Source organism: Panulirus ornatus, chromosome 52 (assembly GCF_036320965.1).
Source record: "Panulirus ornatus isolate Po-2019 chromosome 52, ASM3632096v1, whole genome shotgun sequence".
NCBI classification, from domain to species: domain Eukaryota; kingdom Metazoa; phylum Arthropoda; class Malacostraca; order Decapoda; family Palinuridae; genus Panulirus; species Panulirus ornatus.
Window position 1 is genome coordinate 10,279,042 of NC_092275.1, and position 22,886 is coordinate 10,301,927.

The 22,886-nt window shown below is 43.2% G+C and overlaps 2 protein-coding genes across 4 annotated transcripts in view; both read right to left on the reverse strand.

The window, feature by feature from the left end:
* Window positions 1-2,150, reverse strand: part of LOC139765055 (aminopeptidase N-like) — a 23,340-nt gene extending 21,190 nt beyond the window's left edge. Inside the window, exon 1 of one of the 2 annotated variants that reach the window (XM_071692142.1) lies at window positions 2,009-2,150. Coding sequence is in view for 1 of the 2 variants with exons in the window: in XM_071692141.1 (XP_071548242.1) it covers window positions 1,147-1,197 (51 nt within the window). In the remaining variant the exon portion in view is untranslated. Of the gene's footprint in view, window positions 1-1,146; window positions 1,279-2,008 lie in introns of those variants that run through there. The other variant, XM_071692141.1, reaches the window with a different exon arrangement.
* Window positions 2,151-4,556: 2,406 nt separating this feature from the next.
* Window positions 4,557-20,496, reverse strand: LOC139765056 (aminopeptidase N-like). 2 transcript variants are annotated; one of them, XM_071692143.1, is made up of 17 exons: window positions 19,919-20,459; window positions 19,052-19,414; window positions 18,426-18,622; window positions 17,828-17,983; window positions 16,517-16,647; window positions 14,784-14,964; window positions 13,792-13,975; window positions 13,235-13,388; window positions 11,549-11,630; window positions 10,623-10,806; window positions 10,188-10,524; window positions 9,267-9,409; window positions 8,572-8,759; window positions 7,359-7,529; window positions 6,870-7,013; window positions 5,756-5,837; window positions 4,557-4,822 (listed from the first exon to the last, which is right to left on the reverse strand). In XM_071692143.1, exons 1-17 carry the CDS (start codon window positions 20,060-20,062, stop codon window positions 4,655-4,657), a joined length of 3,009 nt encoding a protein of 1,002 aa, XP_071548244.1. In that variant the 5' UTR covers window positions 20,063-20,459; the 3' UTR covers window positions 4,557-4,654. The 2 variants fall into 2 exon arrangements, with proteins under 2 accessions (XP_071548244.1, XP_071548245.1); XM_071692144.1 differs by lacking the exons at window positions 4,557-4,822; window positions 5,756-5,837; window positions 6,870-7,013 and having other exon boundaries at window positions 7,398-7,529; window positions 8,564-8,759; window positions 19,919-20,496.
* Window positions 20,497-22,886: the final 2,390 nt, after the last annotated feature.

Genomic DNA, 22,886 nt, shown 5'->3' on the forward strand with positions numbered 1-22,886 from the left:
GGAAGTGAAGTGTTTTAGATATCTGGGAGTGGATCTGGCAGCGGATGGAACCATGGAAGCGTAAGTGGATCATAGGGTGGGGGAGGGGGCGAAAATTCTGGGAGCCTTGAAGAATGTGTGGAAGTCGAGAACATTATCTCGGAAAGCAAAAATGGGTATGTTTGAAGGAATAATGGTTCCAACAATGTTGTATGGTTGCGAGGCGTGGACTATGGATAGAGTTGTGCGCAGGAGGATGGATGTGCTGGAAATGAGATGTTTGAGGACAATGTGTGGTGTGAGGTGGTTTGATCGAGTAAGTAACGTAAGGGTAAGAGAGATGTGTGGAAATAAAAAGAGCGTGGTTGAGAGAGCAGAAGAGGGTGTTTTGAAATGGTTTGGTCACATGGAGAGAATGAGTGAGGAAAGATTGACCAAGAGGATATATGTGTCGGAGGTGGAGGGAACGAGGAGAAGAGGGAGACCAAATTGGAGGTGGAAAGATGGAGTGAAAAAGATTTTGTGTGATCGGGGCCTGAACATGCAGGAGGGTGAAAGGAGGGCAAAGAATAGAGTGAATTGGAGCGATGTGGTATACCGGGGTTGACGTGCTGTCAGTGGATTGAATCAAGGCATGTGTATGGGGGTGGGTTGGGCCATTTCTTTCGTCTGTTTCCTTGCGCTACCCCGCAAACGCGGGAGACAGCGACAAAAAAAAAAAAATATATGTATATATATATATATATATATATATATATATTTTTTTTTTTTTTTTATACCTCGTCGCTGTCTCCCGCGGTTGCGAGGTAGCGCAAGGAAACAGACGAAAGAAATGGCCCAACCCCCCCCATACACATGTACATACACACGTCCACACACGTAAATATACATACCTACACAGCTTTCCATGGTTTACCCCGGACGCTTCACATATATATATATATATATATATATATATATATATATATATATATATATATATATATATATGTGTGTGTGTGTGTGTGTGTGTGTGTGTGTGTGTGTAAATTGAAAATGCAATAAACGCTTTTTTTTCTACAACAAGAATCAAATTCAAACAAGACCCGAGCCCACATCCCACCCACACCACCAGGGTGAACTAACCAACCCAGCAGCCGCCAGGAGGATCTGGACGCCTTATTTTACCTTAAGCGACAGCTTGTGATACAGGCGAGACACGCGCCGACCACCTGTCATCACCAGACCTCACTGTGTGGCTGCCACAGACCGGACCTCACTGTGTGGCTGCCACAGACCGGACCTCACTGTGTGGCTGCCACAGACCGGACCTCACTGTGTAGCTGCCACAGACCGGACCTCACTGTGTGGCTGCCACAGACCGGACCTCACTGTGTAGCTGCCACAGACCGGATCTCACTGTGTAGCTGCCACAGACCGGACCTCACTGTGTGGCTGCCACAGACCGGACCTCACTGTGTAGCTGCCACAGACCGGATCTCACTGTGTGGCTGCCACAGACCGGACCTCACTGTGTAGCTGCCACAGACCGGACCTTACTGTGTAGCTGCCACAGACCGGATCTCACTGTGTGGCTGCCACAGACCGCACCTCACTGTGTGGTTGCCACAGACATAAACGTTGGTTTGCTACAGCGTTCCTGTATGGGGTTTCAAGCCCAAGATCCGCGAGAGAGCAAACCCGAGTGTAACACCACTTACTGAGTCATGCTACACCATGTTCTACGTAATCAGGATATCATAATCAAATTAATGCCAACATAAAATTACGAATAACTTCAGCAACAGCAGATTATAAATGACTTTAGTCAAGACATCAGCAGTTCAATGGGCACGCGAAAGATCTAGTGTTAAAGTTGTAAATAAGATCGTACGTTCCGTATGCTGAAGGTTAAGCATTTGGGAATGTCTTCATTGGTCATGTTAATGTCCACGTAATCACCTCGTAAATCCCCTCTTTGAACATGAACATATAGGCTCTCCCCCACCCGACTCCGGCAGATATGTGCTGAATAGACAATTAGACTAACCAGAAGGAAAGACTTCACTGCAGCACTACTCTAGCAGTATCTAGTTGTAGCCAAGCAGGGAACAGGAGCAGGAGCTTACACAGATAAGTACAACAGACAACAGTCTGCCACCTACTGGCGCAGGGGAGACACAAGGTAGTCACTGTTAGTGAAGTAAGGCCGCGGGACCCACTATCAACCCCTCCGCTCTAACAACAGTTCCCCCTCACCCTCAACCCTTAACTACAGTAATGTCCACCTGGCGGGGAATATTTCATAGCTTTACCAATCATGATTCTCTATGATGCTTATCCAGAGTGGGGACCTTGCCCAGGGTTATAGTAGAACTACAGAAAATGGGGGCTGGGAATGTTATTGTTTTGTATGATAGCTTCTCAATGTCGTATGTTATTCCGCTACATTCTGTATATATCCTTATTTTGTGCCGCAGTGCTGGACTGGTCGCCACTCTCACCGACCAACCAGTACTGCCAGCTGATGACCCACCTATGACAGCTGAATGGCCAATATTGTCTCCTGAAGGGTCAACACTATCAGCCAAGTGGCCACCTATGATAGCCAAGTGGCCACTGTTGCCAGCTGCATAGCCACCACTCTCAGCCGACTGGCTAAGGACAGACGGGACTTCACCCTTCCACTCCTCCTCCTCCTCCTCCTGCTGCTGCAAGTGACTAACATGAAGGATAAAATAATGATCATGGGCACAGGGCGCTCATCTCCCGCACACTGGTCTCCCTGCTTGTGTTGTGCGCATTAAACACCTCAACACCGGCTTTCCTATCTATGTTGTGTTGATGTGGAACACCTGCACACTGGCGTCAGCAACATGAATATAGTATAGGAACAAGACAATAATCAAATGCCTCGTTCAATCATGTTGAAAATTATGATCATTGTATTGACTGGAGTAATGTCATCTCAGTTATTAACTCTAACTCCAGAACCACGAGAAATATCGTTGAATCTTCTATCATTAAATACACAAAGAATTGCGACATTAATATTAGTGAAGGTCTATACAAACTGGATGGCTTTATTGTTGACAAAATTTTTAAATATCTCGCCTTCTTGTCCACATAAGTTTATATGATACGCTTGTTGCCAGACCCGGACACACCCGACCTACTTTCGGGTAGTCACTTGTTTACCAAATGGCGTCCTAGCTATGTCTCTTCGTTGTATATCAACTGACTGTCATATTTCTCTCTTGTATCTCCCCTGATGATGAGATTATTACACGAAAGTGCACCTGGAAAACATGTGTTTCATTTTACAGTGGACTCATAGGAATATACTTGATCACGCGCTCAATAGTGATCCTTTCCAATATTCATATACAATACCGGCGCCCATACATCATTCCTCATATGGTTGACTTCTCTGATTCATATTGGGTCATTATATCCTCAGATTTTAAAGTCAAATTGTATAAAGAGAAGAACTTCCAAACAGAACTGTTATAGGTAACTCAAGTCCGAGGCTGGAGCCGCATAAGGTTGGTTCCCGGGAAGCAAGTGATCATTTCTGTCCTGAGTTGCTCGATATTATAAATGAAAGACAAATGGTTGTGGTAACGGATCTATTATGGAAGTTTAAGCACAACACAGGAGAGCACACTGGCACCTTGGCTGTGGTGTTCGTGGCTTTTGGATTTAATGTGTGTATTTGATCGATATAACACATTATACTGAAATCTCAGATGTAGAGTTTTACGGCAGCTGCTTAAAGTAATGTTGAACAATCAGGCTCATGAGGATAAATGGTCAGGTATACATACAGAGGCACACACTGGCAAGTCTAGAATGCTTTAACCCAAAGTGCAGCTTGATTTTCGTACTTCCCAATTCTAGAGTTTGATACACTCGCTTAAGTGAGAGCACCAATTTAGTTTTCATTTACATGAAATTTCCCAAATTTTGAATTTCAAAATGTTCCTTGAAAATCCTATAGCAACTAATCCGCGTGATGGGACCTCATGGATGTAGAGATCCCCCCCCCTCCCCCTCCCCCCAGCTCCAGTTTATTTTCAAGGATTTCAGTCAAGAGGAAATGGACCTTGACCATTTGACGAGGTACCTGCATGGGAATATTACTAGTTTCAACTGGGTTCACACAGGTAGGCATCTCGTAAGGGTGGTTATCACAGTAGGTCGAAAGTTGAACAAACTCATTAATGCATTGTTGATATAACTGCATCATAAATCATATCTTCAGTGTACACATTTCTTCAGCAAAATGATTTACTTTTATCAATCAATCTCTCTCTTATCCCTGGGGATAGGGAAGAAATAATATTGCTCACGTATTCCCTGCGTGTCGTAGAAGGCGACTAAAACGGTAGGGAGCGAGGATGGGGCTGGAAATCCTCCCCTCCACTTTTTACTTTTCCAAGAGAAGGAACAGAGAAGGGGCCAAGTGAGTTTTCCCGCTAAGGCTCAGACATCTGTTCTGGAACGCTACCTCGCTAACGCGGAAATGGCGAATATGCATGAAAAGAACAAAAATTTGTGTACATATGTATGTATGGGATGAGTGATACTCCATGACGGTCACATAACTACGTATAATGGGAGGAAGGTGTACAGCTGAGAGATTCGGAGAGCAGGGCAGTATTATGGTGGAGGGAGACGTTGTGAGGGAGGAGCATCACGAGGGGAGTGGACTGGTGGGGAAGCCATGGTCGTTGAGCCACTCACACACTGTGTCATAGTTCTTGTCCATCCAGGCGATGTTGAAGTTGGTCTGATGGATCACTGACTCTGACGCCCTCACAACACTTGGCTCGTTCTTGTTTGTCTTCACAAATACTTCCAGCTACAGATAAATACAATCATAACAAAATTAGATAGGAAAAAAGAATAGATATTGATGTTCTACGTAATACATTTTTGTATGGCGACTAACTGCACACCTCTCGCTTTCAGAGGGTCTCGTCTCTTCTAGTTCTCATAAGTTGTTAAGGAAACAGGGAAAGGTAAAGTGGTTCCAGATCCTGCCACCAGAGGGAAACGAGGACCATCATAGTCGCCAGCCCTCACATTTCTCATAGCCACAGTCATCAGGTATCTCAATAACTCGTCGAGCAATCTGCAGCTTTGCTGATGGTGGAGGTATGCAAGCACCCACTCAACTGGAAGCACCTGTCGTCTAAAACAGGAAGGAAGACGGCCAGTAATGTGGCTCAGGAAATGTGAGTTTGGTATTGAAGTTAAGAGTGAGGAGGTGAGCCCGAGCGTTGGTATAGGCAACTGCAGCCTCCGTCCTCCCAACATGTGTCAGTAATATTCTTTTTAAACAGCAGACACGTGGTGTCGAGGGTGTAGTCAGGACGCATCTATTTTGACCCATAAAGGCCAGGTCAAAGGCCAGCCGTGTCAAGGGTGTATAAAAAAGGAGGAACAGTAAAGAGGAAGCAGGTGTGCGGATGACCAAGGAGAAAAGGTGAGAAGAGTGACTGCATGCATGATGGGAAGCCACGTGGAGATGTGTGCAAGTGATAAAACAGAAATACACAATGACGGATTATTTTCATCTGAAGAATCATATCTGTTACTGAAACCATAGTTAACTCTTACGGCATATCCGGTGTGAATAGATATCTTAAATTTACCTGTACTTCTCAAGGAATTAACTCCCACTACAACTAAGAAAAAATAAGACTGATGAGAAAGTTATTTACTGGTACAAAAGAAAGTTTAAAATCTTTAATCATTTAGATTTGTTCACGTAACAACAGTTAATCTTTACCTGTGTCAGATCACGTCTGCTGTTGAAGTACTTGGTGGCTGTCTTAAGAAAGTGGTTCACAACATCATCATCCTTGCCAAACCTGCAGTAACGAGGACCATGAAGATCCCACATATGTTAGTTCATCATGTAACCCACAATGTTGTAAATGGTTTATGTCAACAACACATTCTTACGTAAAATGTTATGGTAAGCACTTGTCTTTGGAAACCTAGGAGGAGAACACTGATGCTGATGTGATCTCAGAGATATTGATGGAAAACAAAATGATGATAGAGGATTTGTTCCATTTATGGTCAGTGTCATTTTACTTAGTCATACCTAAAGAGGCTACAACATTTTCATAGTATCTAACACTTGTACCTTCATTTCTCCAATCTAAATACGTATTTTCACACGATTTGATAAACCAGATTGCCTCTGCAGCTGCTGCATGACCAGTTCCTCATTGGTCGCTGGCCGTAGAACCCAACAAACAACAACAAATGTGAATATATGGAAACATGATATGAAGTGGAGAGAAGGAAGGAGAAACAGAAAGAAATACAAAAATTGAAATAACTTAGTTTAAATGAACCGAGTTTCAGAATGTGTGGCAAATATCGTACTGGTATGTGTTATAGTTTAACTGAAGATTAAAGATACAACCAACATCGAGACACATATCTCTCACATACTTGTGATTAGTAACTGCTTTCATTAACAATAACTTTACATACATGAGTCTTCTCTGTACCATCCACAGGAATATAAGAGTGAATACAGTGACTTATGAATCTAGTTTTTCAGGAGTGAATATATCCTCACATATCCTCGCTTATCCTCACATATCCTCACATATCTTCGCTTATCCTCACAAATCCTCACATATCCTCGCTTATCCTCACATATCCTCACATATCTTCGCTTATCCTCACAAATCCTCACATATCCTCGCTTATCCTCATATATCCTCACATATCTTCGCTTATCCTCACAAATCCTCACATATCCTCGCTTATCCTCACATATCCTCACATATCCTCGCTTATCCTCACATATCCTCACATATCTTCGCTTATCCTCACATAATCAATTCCTAAATGTCACTGAAGACATGATAGTATGGACTTACATGGCGGTGACGTTCTCCCAGTTCTTCAGCAAGAAGTTCCATGCGATATGCTGTCCTGGAACTTGTGATGCAACCGAACTGAAAACTTGGAAGGGATCCTGTTGTCTCAGGTTGACCCCTGGGGTGAAGGCCATGTGTAAGTACCTGAGGGAAGTCATTTGTGTAGTTTAGGTTGTGGTCCAAAACTTAATGCTTCATCAGCATTTAGTTAGAAGGATCTGATAGGTCACTGGTGTGTGATGGTTCTCAGACAATACGACAATTACTGTTTTTAATTTCCAGACATCTGACAAATCAGTCTAACCTATTTATGATATATGTAAGCACACTCACATTTACAGCACGATGGGATAAGGATAAAAGAGACTGATAAATGAATTATGTGAAAGCAACAATAAAACATTTTCTTCAGTACTCGTTCAGCATCATACCCCTCTCTGTCACCCCCCCCGCCCCTCCTGCCTTACCACCAAGCCAAGTGGTACCCACCCAGCCTTGACCAAAGGATCTCTGCTGCAGCCAAGTGCCCTCAGGATGAGGTCTTTATGTTGGTCATCGCTGGTCTGGAAGTATTGCTTCCATGCAAACTGCCATTCCTCCTCTCCTCCGTGGGCTATGGCCGTGCAGTACACTGTCTCCAGTACATCAGCTGAGACTAACCTACAGCAATATAGAGAATACGATTAAAGGATATATTTTCATTTTCCTAGAAACGTAAATTTAAAAATCTGCAAATCATCAGGTAAGTAATGTTCACACTCGTGATCCAGGTATCATGTTAAGGTTGATACGTTGCATTCTGTGACGTTCAGTAAGTCTTCTTAATTTCCTGGACATATTTGTCTGCGTGAATTGCTAAGCATTACAACATATGAGCAAGATTTTCCCTGCATTTGCAAGATTTTCATATCTCAAGTGCAGTTACTTGTTTTGCTTACCATAAACAACAGCTTTTCAGCAGATCTTCCATCATCTGGTCAGCCAAGGGTAATATAGACTATCTATTCACTATGAAACGTATGGCTCCTTCATCTGTCCATAAGCATGGATCATGTAGATTCTCGTACAACTGCAGGACCGTGAGTGATTTATGGTTTGTTTCTGTTTTTTTTTTTTTTTTTGGCTTCTTCTGTGCCAAAGAAGCAATTTAAAAAAACAGTAATTTGTAGACTTTGCAGGTTGTGATAAGGGTGCGTGTCAGGGGTAGGGAGGGTGTGTGTCAGGGATAGGGAGGGTGTGTGTCAGTAGAGAGTGTGTGTTAGAGTTATGCAGACGAAGGGCCAGAGTTACCATACGCAGGGCTAGGGTTGCACAGACCTGTATCTAAGATGCCCAGGCTGAGAACCACTGTGTTGCAGCGTCGTGATCTGTCCCTCTCTGTTCTTCACTATCCCTATCACTAAGACATTCATATATCAAAATGATTGTTAAGAGACTTGTCAATCGTATGGAAGAAGGACAAGTGGCCTAATGGTCTTCCATGGGTCGTTAGCCTTGAATACCCAACACCCACTCATCTATCTAACCACCCAATTATCTGGCCCATTTATCTATCCAGCCTACCCATCTATCCAGCTCACCCATCTATCCTCCTGGTACTCAGGAGCAGCAGTGAGAATAATTCTTGTTAACTGCCTCAACGTGACTGAGGGAAAGAAGAAGGAACAGCCATATCGACCAAGTGCAGTACATACTGACTTACTGGATGTCCTCGAGATTCTTCATCCACTGCCAATAGAGAGTCTGGGCGAGGTGGATGCAGTCTGGATGATCGAGGCTGCATGCCCACTTCACCATCTCAGAATGCTGCTTTTGGATATCTTGAGTTAGAGAAACATTTTCTATGCCAATTACCTTGAACAGTGGAACGAGCAACGACAAGAGGTACTTCTGTAAAACATCAGAACTCGATTGTTTACCTGATAGTGGAGAAGTGAAGCAACACCAGAGGTCTGAACAGGAGAATTATACAGAGTTAAACACAACCGTGAATGGAAGGAGTTTCATATGATTAATATATCGTTACAATACTGAATGATGATTAATGTATTACTGCAATTGTAAATAATGATTACTGTATTTCTACAATACTGAAATACTGATTCATGTTCAGTGTATTGCTACAATACTAAATCATAATTAATGTATTACTAGAATATCGAATTATGATCAATGTATGGCTACAATACTGAATTCATATATAAGGCATCAGTGAAACTAAGACAATAGGAATATATTTTCAGATATCTTGGTCTGCTCTGAAGCACCTTCGTGGAGGTGGGAAAATTTATGCAACACACAAATATATGAATTACTGAAAAGTCTGACAAAGAGATGGGAAGATCTCGTTCGAGAAACAAGAACTAAGGCAAATTTTGTAAGACAAAATATGCTTACCTGAATGCCTGTGTATGCTGGAGTATCCTTCAACAGTGACTCTATAAGCTCTATGTTGTTAAAACAGGCTGCCCAGGGTAATTCATTTGTTTCATTCACCAAATATTCTGTGACATCGAGGGCGGTCTTGTAAGGTAATTTCCCTGAAATCATAAGTAATATATAACAAAACTCCGTGTATGCTTCTGAAAATGAGCTTTACAATCTTTCAGTGAGAGATTATCCATGTAACACGAGATATAAGCATGACCTTGATTCATCCTGACGTTAACTTGACTAACATATGTACATTCAGTCACAATGGCAGATGTTTACGGCCATACAAAATCGTTACTGTTCATTCCTTCAGAGATCAACACAGATCCAAATTTCAAAGTTAAATACTAACACGCCACAGTGTCCTTTCGAGGCTGTTTGTGACAGCAGAAGAGATCAGAAAGTACAGTAAGAGGAGAAATGTGTACAGATGACTTAAAGAGAAATACCGGCAAATTCTAACGTGCCTAAAGGAGTGACAGTAATGTTAGATGCTAATAATATGATATTTGATCCGGGATTTCATCGAATTTTTCTGAAAATCTAAGTAGATGACATTATCTACTTTACTTCCACTGTACGTAGTGTTATCTGCATATCATCCAGACAAGAGCGATATCGTGGAGAACCAGAATGAGTCATTCACCAAGCAATCATCTCGTAAATGCTATACAGTTTAGTCTCTGGCTGTTCCTGCCGCACCAGGAGCAGCTACGTTTCACTGTGAACGATGAAACGACATTGTTGTGTTCTTTTTGCTCCTGTATTCCTCACTCAGTTCTCACATCACGAATATCATATATTACTAAAATAATGTGTTTTCCTTTTCATCATATCGTTCTGAGGGACCTCAAAATATACTTCTTTTTGCAAATACAGACTTACCAGCCAGTGCCAGGTCCAGCGCATCATCAATCAATTGGGCTCGATTTGTGAGATGAATCGCCTGGTGGTCAGTCATGAGCTGATGGATGAGCAGCTTCCAGTTATGATCATCGTAGTTCACTCGGTAGAAATTTATTTCCTGCAGGTTGAAGATGACCCAGTGATCCCTGCTTGGCAAGGAGGGGATCCTGATCTGTGTCTCAGTGTCCTTCATCCAGATCTTGACCTGAGTGTCGCTGAAGTTGGCTGTGTCCTGACTTGTGTATGTTATCGGCACCCACCACTTGTCGAAGCGGCCGTCAGTAGAGTTGCCATCCACTGATAGGTGGAACCTCTCCTGAAATTGACGATTATATATATATTTGACAAGATTAATCTTAATGATAACAGCCAGCCATCGTCTCTCACTACACGAGTCCAATGTAATGATCTTACCTGATACACAGTAGCAGAGGTGCCGTCTGGGCTCCTCACAACAGTTATGAGAGGGTAGCCAGACTGCAGGGTCCAGGTGTCCATGATCATCTTCACGGTCATGCCTGAGGCCAACGTGCCCTGCTGATGACCTGCTTGTGTCAGGTGGCGCCACAGGTCATCCTGTCTGGCGTTCTTGTATTTCCTAACCAAAGGAAAATGATTCTTCGTCTCACATTCTAAATCATCCAAACCATGAAGGAAATCGATGATAGAGCTAGCCTAATGAATGAAGACCTACTTGTTTGTTCGTCTGGTAATCATGAGTGCGATAAGAGAGGGTTTGAAATATATCACATATGAGAATGGCAGGTAATACAACATATTTGGTCAAAAAAGGAAATCAATAGAAAAATATCTGAGAAAATGATACATGCCAACAATGCAAAGGATAGAATTTTCACGCAAACATTTGATATACAGGAAATGAAAAAGATTAATAGATGTAGGATTTTTTTGTTTTGTTTTGTTTGAGTGGTCTCACTCATGTGTTCCCACTCCACATTCATACCCTCTCTAGTGACGATCACAGACTTGCTGCAGTTACCTCAGCTCCTCTTATAAAAAGTTCTGAGTTCATGTTCTGTTTATACAGTGTTCGCGGATGATAAGACTGTTGAGTCTACCATCATGATGATGCCATGTTTGGTGTGTCATAATGTATGAAGCAAATATTGTGTGTGTGTGAAGCAGCCCAGAACACAAGTACTGACTAATATGATGCAGAAAGATTATAGACGTAGATTATACTTTTAATATTTAATTTATGAATATCATCTAATAACCATCCTGATAAGTCAACATTATCAATAACATCCTCCGTCAACAAATTGTATTAGAATGTTGTTCATCTGGTAACTAAGGATGACTGAGTCTGCCGTACTCACCAGGTATTAAGGAAGTCAGTGATGCCCATCCTGAAGGTGTCTTTCGAGAGGATGTGGCTCATCATGTGGATGATGCACGTACCTGGATAATCAAAGATAATTTATCTTAATTTCTCGGAAGATCAAAATCTAGACCTGAAATCAAAATATCTTTCCATTTCTCGACCCATCATGATTATCATTCATATTTGTTGAATGAACTTAACTGGAGAAATTCAGTCTGGTGATGAGTGTAGGAATCATCACTGTATGATCCATCTTAATGTTTCCAGTTGATGCGTCGTCTGCATGAAGAACTGGATCTCTCGAAAATACATTTTCTGAAATAATCCTCGTATGGTTCGTCTCCACACAGAAACAGTGGGATGCAGCAGCCAGTCGTGTGCCATGGGCCAAGGGCTTGGTAGCTGGGACACACACATAGAGAGAGAGAGAGAGAGAGAGAGAGAGAGAGAGAGAGAGAGAGAGAGAGAGAGAGAGAGAGAGAGAGAGAGAGAGGAGATGAAAGGATAACTGCAGAACAAAGCGGAGGAAGCAAAAGCACGGGTGACAAAGTAGGATGGTTGAAGCGAGATGACAGCAGAGGAGGCCATAAGGCGGGAGGCTTTTGCTTCCGTTTTGGCTAAGGGAGAGGTGGACGAGGAGCCAGCCCGGAAGTGCAAGTGGTACTCCACACTGGTGTACACAAGACCAGTGAAGTTGTGAGTTAGTTACTTGGAAGAGGAATAATTCTGGCAGCCCCCATTGGTTTGCGGAAAAAGTCTGTGAGGTTCAATATGTGGGATTTACAGGAAAAAATGAAGGATATGGTTATGGCGAACTTGTTAAAGTTACATCAGGACTTGATTGTAGTGTTTTGAAATTTTAGAGCTGGAAATGAGTGAGATCTAGAAAAAAATATAAGTATGAATTACATTTTCTCTGTCGAATTAACCAGGTTACTGCTGCACAGGCCCAAAGTAATGTAGGAAATTCGTTCAGTGAGAAAAGAAGGTGGAGGAGGAGAGTGTCAGTGACTTGAAACATGAACAGCAGAAGCATCGACGTAATAGTTGATAGAGTCAGGGGTTCAAGGAAGTATCATTTTTGAAGAGAAGAAAACGGGTAGGCAACAGAACATAGCCCTATAGAATAGTGCTGTTGGCATGATAAGAAGGTACGTTGTTCCATTAATGATTACCATGGTGAAGCAACTGGAAGGAATCTATGCAGTGACAAACAAAGTGAAACAGGAAAGGCAAAGGAAGGAAGTTTAGAAAGCAAAGACTCATACCACACCTGTCACATGCTTTGCAGATGTTGAGAACCACGACTAAAAATCAAAATTTCGTAGTGAGGAGCACCAGAGATGGGTTACGTAGGACAGACCGCATCAGTGGACTGAAAGAAGGGAGTGGAATTCTAAATCTTTAAGAAAATTAGAGTTGACAAGAGTTTCAAAAACTTTAGAGACATCGGAAGTGAGAGTGCTGGGGCGGTAATTAGAAGGGTTAGAACCCCTTTACAGCTAGTATCCACCAGAACCTCATCGCAATCATAAGAAGAATCCCACAATGTGACAGGCAAAAAGTGTCTTAAAAGTCAGTTGGTTTGCAAAATGACACATTACAATATCATATATCAATTTTCACTTCGAAAAACGTTAGCTTTCGCTGTGGAAACGGTCAACGAAAACATTGTACTAACCTTTATAATACGCGATGCTGTTAAATATATACTCTATCTCCTCTGGTCGAAAGACAGGAAGGTTGATAGAGTGGGATTCCCAACTGTCCTCATAGAGGATTGCCTGTGTGGTCTCCAATATATCTTCCTCCACTGTGTTGTTCATTGGACTCAGCTGAACACGGTGAAAGTGTTAGTAGCTGTGCACTACGTCATCAACGTAAGATATATTGTTAATCCTTTATCTAATTATCATACTTGATCTATATACATATCTAACATGGATGGTAGCTGAGATAGCACGGGTAACTGAGTGTTCTGAGCATAATATATATATATATATATATATATATATATATATATATATATATATATATATATATATATATATATGTAGGTATGTATATTTGCGTGTGTGAACGTATGTATATACATGTGTATGGGGGTGGGTTGGGCCATTTCTTTCGTCTGTTTCCTTGCGCTACCTCGCAAACGCGGGAGACAGCGACAAAGCAAAAAAGAAAAAAAAAAAAAAAAAATATATATATATATATATATATATATAAAGGTTGACTAACATGATTGACAGCAAGATGATGTAGGTAGGAAGCAAATCCCTCACTGAGCCAGATGTCGTTCCACCAGTCCGGTGTGACCAGGTCACCGAACCACTGGTGGGCCACTTCATGTGCTTGTATATTCAGAATATCCTGCTTGTGTGACTCATCATCTGTTGCTGGGTCGTGCACCAAGAAGAACTCGCTACCAAATACGGAAAATTCAGTAGATTTAGAAGACAATGCTCAGAAATTCATCAAAAAAGCTAATATATATATATATATATATATATATATCCAAATTACATTCATAAATGATGATATTTAGTTAACCAACATTAAGTGAAAATAAAACGTCTCAATATTCTGTCTTCGTAGATATTTCATGCTTAACTAAACATCTTAACACATGTTGATGTACAGATGATGAGAATGTACAATACAGGTAATTAACAATACAGGTAATTGGACGAATCTGATAATAAGTTGGAAGACGAGTCATCTAAAACCCTCGTAAGATCATCATGTTCCTCCAGGCGTATGGTTAGAGTAGGACATGAAAATATGATGAATCAAAACAGGATCTTCCTCCTTGACCAGAACGACACATTTGATGATAATGGAAGGTTAGGTTAAATCAATATCAAGTTGCGTGTGGCTTAAGTGAGATGATTCACAAATATTACTGCCATAAATATAAGCAACTGCCATAGGCACTGAATGTCCCAAGGTTTATGATTTGTATGTTGCATTTAAGTTCATCTTATACCTTCTGATTAAACATTTATGTGCAATATCAGTGTTAGTTGGTGAAAACCTTAGCTTAACTATAATCATATACAGAGACAAGACAAGAAATTAAGAAGGATTTTGTCAATTGTTACAAACTAGATATCCTAACCTAGTTGCTTCAGTTTGTCATTGACAAAGTCAAAAAATCATTTTAGTTTATATCTAAATGAACATTAGGAATCTTGATTAAGTCTACACAAACATGATGTTATTTGTCTTACTCATAAGCCAGGATGATTCCCCAGCCTTCAAAGGCAGTCTTGATATTGCCTGGTACGGCCACAAAGTCCAGTTTGGGCAGTGGGTACCGCACGCTCAGGTATTCCTCCACAAAAGCAAGTAACTTTGAGGCAATTTCTTGTATGAATGTAGTATGGCGGAGAACTTCAGGCCTCGCCCACACTGTTCAAGGACATAGTTCCGTTACTTCTTATAAATTAGCGATCGGTTTGTTGTGTGTGTGTGTGTGTGTGTGTGTGTGTGTGTGTGTGTTTGTGTGCCTACCCGTAGTGTACGTGGAGTGAGCTTTACGTTTCTGTGGCTTCATCAGTTGTACCTACTCTACTGCCACATGACTCTTGCACCTGTTTGCTGTCCACATTTCTTATATCCTCATTCAGTCTGTTCCATTCATCCACCATTCTTAAACAATGCTTCTTCAAATCTGTTTTAGTAAGTTTCATGCAAGATTTTATGTCATATCGTCTGGTTGTTCTTTCCCTTAATATTTTGAAGAACTGTTTGCTGTCAACATTACCAGTCTGAATAAAAAACTTAAAGGCTGTGACTAGGTTGCCCCTGACTCTTCTTACTTCTATGATGGACAAAATAAAGACCAACAGCCGTTCCATGTAACTCATAGCCTTTAATTCTGTCACCATCTTTGTTGTACTCCTCTGGACCTTCTCTATTAACTCCTATTTTTAGGTGAGAAACTTATTCTAGTTTTGGCCTTATGTAGGATGAGAACAGCTCGCTGAATGTTACCTCCCATGAACTTGAGTTTGGTCTTCATGTTTGCCGCCAGATAACTGGACCGTCTTCACTACCCATCTAAGCCGGGACTCTGGGACTGTTAGGGACGATATCAACCGCCAAAATTTCCTCCACACAAGTCCCTGAAGCTTTTTTCCTGTGGATGATGTTCATATCGAGGCCTTCTTTCACGAGATCCCATCCTTGTAACTTTGCATTTACTGAGCTTGTATTCTAACGATTATGAACATGGCCAGAAATATGAATGTTTGGTGAAAATCTGAGGTGAGTAACTTGCCAGGCGGGACATGATAATTACGGTATGACCAGGTAACCATATGATCACATGATGATTATGGTATGACCAGGTAATCAGATGATCACATGATGATTATGGTATGACTAGGTAACCAGATGATCACATGATGACTCCTTATTATCTTCTTAACATGACCCAACGTTGTGTACTTTTACATGTCCACGACTTGTAACGAGTTACCCTCAGTGGATTGACATTTCGGAAACAATATGAAAACATAACAGATTTCTGGCCTTACAAGTGTATGTCACTATTTCCTCCATACACTAATCATAGCATAACTTACTCACAGTATACCCTACCCATAACATACCTAAATTTCAACATAACTTGTTCACAGCATACCCTGTTCATACCATATCTTACAGGATAACTTAATCATAGCGTATCCTATTCATAGCATACCTTACTCCTAGCATAACTTTCTCACAGCATACTCTATTCATAGAATACCTCAGGTATAGCACACCTTACTCATAGTATACCTTCCTTACAGCATACCTTATTTGTAGCATAAATTACTCATAGCATACTTTTACTCATAGGGTACCATACATATCGCATATCTTGATCATAGCATAAGTTCTTATCACATATCTTGATGATAGCATAAGTTAGATTGCAGACAATCCTATACAAGGCTGCCTGGCCGGAACGTACCTCGTATGGGAATGTTACCATGGCTGGTCGCATCCACATACTCGAGTTGCGAGACGATGAGAATTAGATGGTAGGTGGACATTGGTGGACTTACATCAAAGTGGTCCATAACCCAACCATCTTGATCAGCCCTAAAGGAAAAAGTAGGTCATGTGTCAGTTACGTCTTCCTGACCTCCTGTGAAATGTATTGGAATATGAACATTTTCCTTCACTTATATACTGGCCAGTGGTGACCAAGTCATTTCCCTTGACTCGATGTTCCAGTAAAGATGAACAAATACAGAGTGTTTGCCAAAAGTCTTTAAACTTTTGGACTTCTGCTGTTTGCAATGTGTACATAAATATTCTAACTGGAAACTAAACGGAAACTTAATTCTTGTCTAAGTTACACGATCTTCTGGATGATTATGATGTTAGTCCTTGCTGCAAAGGAGACACAAAGGAACTTATCAAGAAACATCAGATTCTCTGTGACATATAAAGTTTGGACTTAAGAAGAGTCTTAATCAGAGAGCAGCTTAGGATTATCTAGGGCTTAAGAATGTCATACAGTGAAATCATTTTGACATGGAATTTGATGACTTAGATATCCAAATACAATTATGTACTTGCTGGTGCAGACACCAGTAGTCTGTGTTGCCAACTCATAGTCTAATTCAATCCAAGTTAGTCTTCCAACTTCTGAAGTTTTACTGTTCATCACAAACTGTGTAATGGTAGTCGGTGTTTGTTCATCTCTAAATACTAGTCCGAATGCCACTGTTTCTGTACCTTTTTTCTGTATGATATGTAACAAAAAAATCCTTGTGTGGTTGGTCAATTTCTTTGGCTGTATGCCTTTAGACAGCTGGGGCCGATAAGGTGGTTGGCATCAAGTAATAACCACACAGAAAAAAATCGTAAACACGTTCCGGTGTCCAAGATGACCCACTGTAAGACCATACTCGCCTTATTGTAATACAGCTGTTGTTTGTGCAGTTGGTAAGATGGTTATTTGATCTGCAGGCTTACCAAATGACAGGGTGTAATGTCCACAAACGTCAAGCTTAACATACCATCCGAAATATCTTTAACGTATTCACATATCAAAGATAATGCTAAGACAACGCCTACTCTCACTATGCATGTGGCCCATGTTGTATGCGTGTCATAAACACAATACTATGTATACTATATACTTCTTTAGTTTCGTCTGCCATGTTATCAGATTTTCACGAAATTTACATTTGTAGCTTCAGACTTCCTACATTATTACAGACTGTGCTCCACCTCCACTACCTGAACATTAATGTGGTATCAACCTGCTCACATGGGGGTAGTAGTGAGTAATGGCATGTTGGAGATGGCCGTCATGTTCTCCTCTCTCACTACGTGAAGCTGGAAGGTAGCCTTCATTCCAGGCTCATCGAAACATGGGAAGGCCTTCCTGGCAAAGGTGGTCTGGAAGAAGGTGCTCAAGATGTTCCTGTAAGTGAAAGTTGATAGGGTATATTTGTTCTCCTTATTATGAATTAAAGAACATTATGAAAGAATGATAAATGGTTTCATCATTTGATGTCATTGTCTTGTACCATGTTTGGTCTACTTCCTTCACTACACAAGCAACAGGTCTTGTCCTTCACCGGACAAGCAAGAGGATCAAGAGGCCATGTTCTTTACCTGTCCGGCAGAAGGCTCCGTTCGCTGCCAAGTGGGCAAAGTGGTTTCGTGAACCTCAAGTAAAAGACCTGCTGACCCCCTGCCCATCTACCGAGGATATCACTCGCCATCTACCAATATACTGTAGCTGTCATGCAACAAACCGACTCACCCACCAGGAGGTAATCTCTGCCTGCAGGGTTATTATAACCTCACCTCCCCATCTGCGGCTCTCGACTCTACCAAGCATAGAGGCATCAGTCCCTTACCTTTCATGACCGAGGTTGTCAGTGTATTTGGTGGCGTAGAAGCCTCTGGACTCGTTGAGTCTGGCAATGTAGTCCATGGAGCAGCGAAGTCTCCTGCCTGGCTGCAGTGTCTCATTCAGATGGATCAGGAAGACCTGACGGACCTTGTCTGACGAGAAGTGAGTGATGGCGGGAAGCGAGCCACCTGCTGGTGTCAGCTGTTATGACAAAATTTATTCAACAAACATCCTTACGTTTACTATGAAAGCTGAAATGCTGCAGCGTAGATCAGAAAAAGAAACTAAGAACACTTCTATAATCACCGTATATTCAAATTTCATAGTATTTTGTACGTATAGTACAATCAGTGATCAGTTACACCACATCCGTAGTGATTCAATACAACCCTTAAATCCCTCATGATATGACGTACCATAACTTCCCTACGTTCTTATGACAGCGTCTAATAATGCAGGATGAGTGGCGATCATAAAGTTCTATACAACATGGATGTTTCCTGAAGTAACTCCTTACTCTGTGACCCTCCCCCCCCCTCTCTCTCTCTCTCTCTCTCTCTCTCTCTCTCTCTCTCTCTCTCTCTCTCTCTCTCTCTCTCTCTCTCTAGCAACCCAGGAGGACGTTCTCACCTTAACAGTATTGAGCTGAACGTCTAAGTCCAGAACGTGGAGCGTAATATTGTCGGTGGCCTGTAGTACCACCATGTCTATCTGCACAGACCCGTGGATGCTGTAGTTGCCGTTGATGAAGGGCTGAACCGTTATGTTATAGTGAAGGGGTTGCAGGGCTCGTGGTAGACGGTAGCCCAGTTCGTTCTGGGGAGGATCTTCTGTAATTATGATCAGCTGAGGTTCCGAGGTTCCCTCTGTACGAGTCTTGCCCGGAGCATCCAAATGTGGTGGTGTTCTCGTGGATGGAAATGTTGTCTGCAAATTCTCCTCTGCTCGGACAGAATTAGTGTCTGTCCGGTCTTGACCCAGCACTGGCTCAAGCTGAGAAACGGGAAAGTGATTCATAGTAGTGAGAGAGAGAGAGAGAGAGAGAGAGAGAGAGAGAGAGAGAGAGAGAGAGAGAGAGAGAGAGAGAGAGAGAGAGTCATTCATATTACATTACACTCTAAGATTAACTTGTCTTTACTGTCATATTCACATGATCTTAGAAACATTGTCATACCTGACTGTCACTCAGATATCAGAGTCGTGCCTCAAGTAATGAATTAGACACAAGAAACTTGTGGCAACAGAGAGTGAGGCAGATGATGAAGGATAATCATCAACAGCATCACACACGCTAACTAGGCTATATGTTTGATGACTAATCATTTGATGTGTATATCTTCAGCAGCTCTGGGGGTTATCACTCTCACCATGACTGGAGATATTAATACGTCACATGGCGTCTGCTGTGTAAGTCACCATATGATGGTTATCGACGTTAACGGGTTAGCTGCGGGTGTCGTCCAGTATCATGCTTACTTGACTCGAAGGAGAGCTTACCGAGTTGTTGATGATCGGGATGGGGAGCTGGACCCTCAGTCTGCGATGGGCTGAGGCTGGTGCCAGAGCCAACAGCAGACGGAGGAGGAGCCAGTGGACCACCGCACCCTGGTAAGCACGGTGCATCCTGCTAAAAGACCACATGACGGGCAGGTCCTCACCAGGCGTCTTCCCCCACAAACCAGATCACCTCTGTCACCTTAGATATTCCTCTGGCTCACCAGTACCTCCTGACAACCCTCAAAATGCTTGTCATTAGGGAACTTATAGAAGCGGCGGTGGATGGCCTAAGTGTACCTGAAACACCGAATACATCACATTAGTTTTCACTCAGTATTTGATGTATTTAATTTCCTTTCTGTCAAAAAAGTGATAAAAAGAAAGTAGATAATTACAATCTTGAATAAGAGATTTTCATACATTTCCATAGTTTACACTACTGATGATAAATATTGCCATGGTAACCATTTAAAAAGGCATAGTAGTAGTTTACCAGTTGACAGAGTATATCATTCATGAGTATTGACCACGAGGCCTTGATAATTAAGATTATGATTGTGAAACTTAATTTTGAGACACTGTACCCTCCTCAGGATGATGAAGATTTGAACATACATATCAAATGATAACAATAAAGAAGACATGATGCATTGGTCAGGACACACACTGGTGACGACATGGACTGGTGACGACACACACTGGTGACGACATGGACTGGTGACGACACACACTGGTGACGACATGGACTGGTGACGACACACAATTGTGACAACATTCATAGTGAGGACACACATTGGTCAGGACACACACTAGTGACGACATTCACTGGTGAGGATACACACTGGTGACGACATGGACTGGTGACGACACACACTGGTGACGACATGGACTGGTGACGACACACACTGGTGACGACATGGACTGGTGACGACACACACTGGTGACGACATGGACTGGTGACGACACACACTGGTGACGACATGGACTGGTGACGACACACACTGGTGACGACATGGACTGTGACGACACACACTGGTGACGACATGGACTGGTGACGACACACACTGGTGACGACATGGACTGGTGACGACACACACTGGTGACGACATGGACTGGTGACGACACACACTGGTGACGACATGGACTGTGACGACACACACTGGTGACGACATGGACTGGTGACGACACACACTGGTGACGACATGGACTGTGACGACACACACTGGTGACGACATGGACTGGTGACGACACACACTGGTGACGACATGGACTGGTGACGACACACACTGGTGACGACATGGACTGGTGACGACACACACTGGTGACGACATGGACTGGTGACGACACACACTGGTGACGACATGGACTGGTGACGACACACACTGGTGACGACATGGACTGGTGACGACACACACTGGTGACGACATGGACTGGTGACGACACACACTGGTGACGACATGGACTGGTGACGACACACACTGGTGACGACATGGACTGGTGACGACACACACTGGTGACGACATGGACTGGTGACGACACACACTGGTGACGACATGGACTGGTGACGACACACACTGGTGACGACATGGACTGGTGACGACACACACTGGTGACGACATGGACTGGTGACGACACACACTGGTGACGACATGGACTGGTGACGACACACACTGGTGACGACATGGACTGGTGACGACACACACTGGTGACGACATGGACTGTGACGACACACACTGGTGACGACATGGACTGGTGACGACACACACTGGTGACGACATGGACTGGTGACGACACACACTGGTGACGACATGGACTGGTGACGACACACACTGGTGACGACATGGACTGGTGACGACACACACTGGTGACGACATGGACTGGTGACGACACACACTGGTGACGACATGGACTGTGACGACACACACTGGTGACGACATGGACTGTGACGACACACACTGGTGACGACATGGACTGGTGACGACACACACTGGTGACGACATGGACTGGTGACGACACACACTGGTGACGACATGGACTGGTGACGACACACACTGGTGACGACATGGACTGGTGACGACACACACTGGTGACGACATGGACTGGTGACGACACACACTGGTGACGACATGGACTGGTGACGACACACACTGGTGACGACATGGACTGGTGACGACACACACTGGTGACGACATGGACTGTGACGACACACACTGGTGACGACATGGACTGTGACGACACACACTGGTGACGACATGGACTGTGACGACACACACTGGTGACGACATGGACTGTGACGACACACACTGGTGACGACATGGACTGGTGACGACACACACTGGTGACGACATGGACTGGTGACGACACACACTGGTGACGACATGGACTGGTGACGACACACACTGGTGACGACATGGACTGGTGACGACACACACTGGTGACGACATGGACTGGTGACGACACACACTGGTGACGACATGGACTGGTGACGACACACACTGGTGACGACATGGACTGGTGACGACACACACTGGTGACGACATGGACTGGTGACGACACACACTGGTGACGACATGGACTGGTGACGACACACACTGGTGACGACATGGACTGGTGACGACACACACTGGTGACGACATGGACTGGTGACGACACACACTGGTGACGACATGGACTGGTGACGACACACACTGGTGACGACATGGACTGGTGACGACACACACTGGTGACGACATGGACTGTGACGACACACACTGGTGACGACATGGACTGTGACGACACACACTGGTGACGACATGGACTGGTGACGACACACACTGGTGACGACATGGACTGGTGACGACACACACTGGTGACGACATGGACTGTGACGACACACACTGGTGACGACATGGACTGGTGACGACACACACTGGTGACGACATGGACTGGTGACGACACACACTGGTGACGACATGGACTGGTGACGACA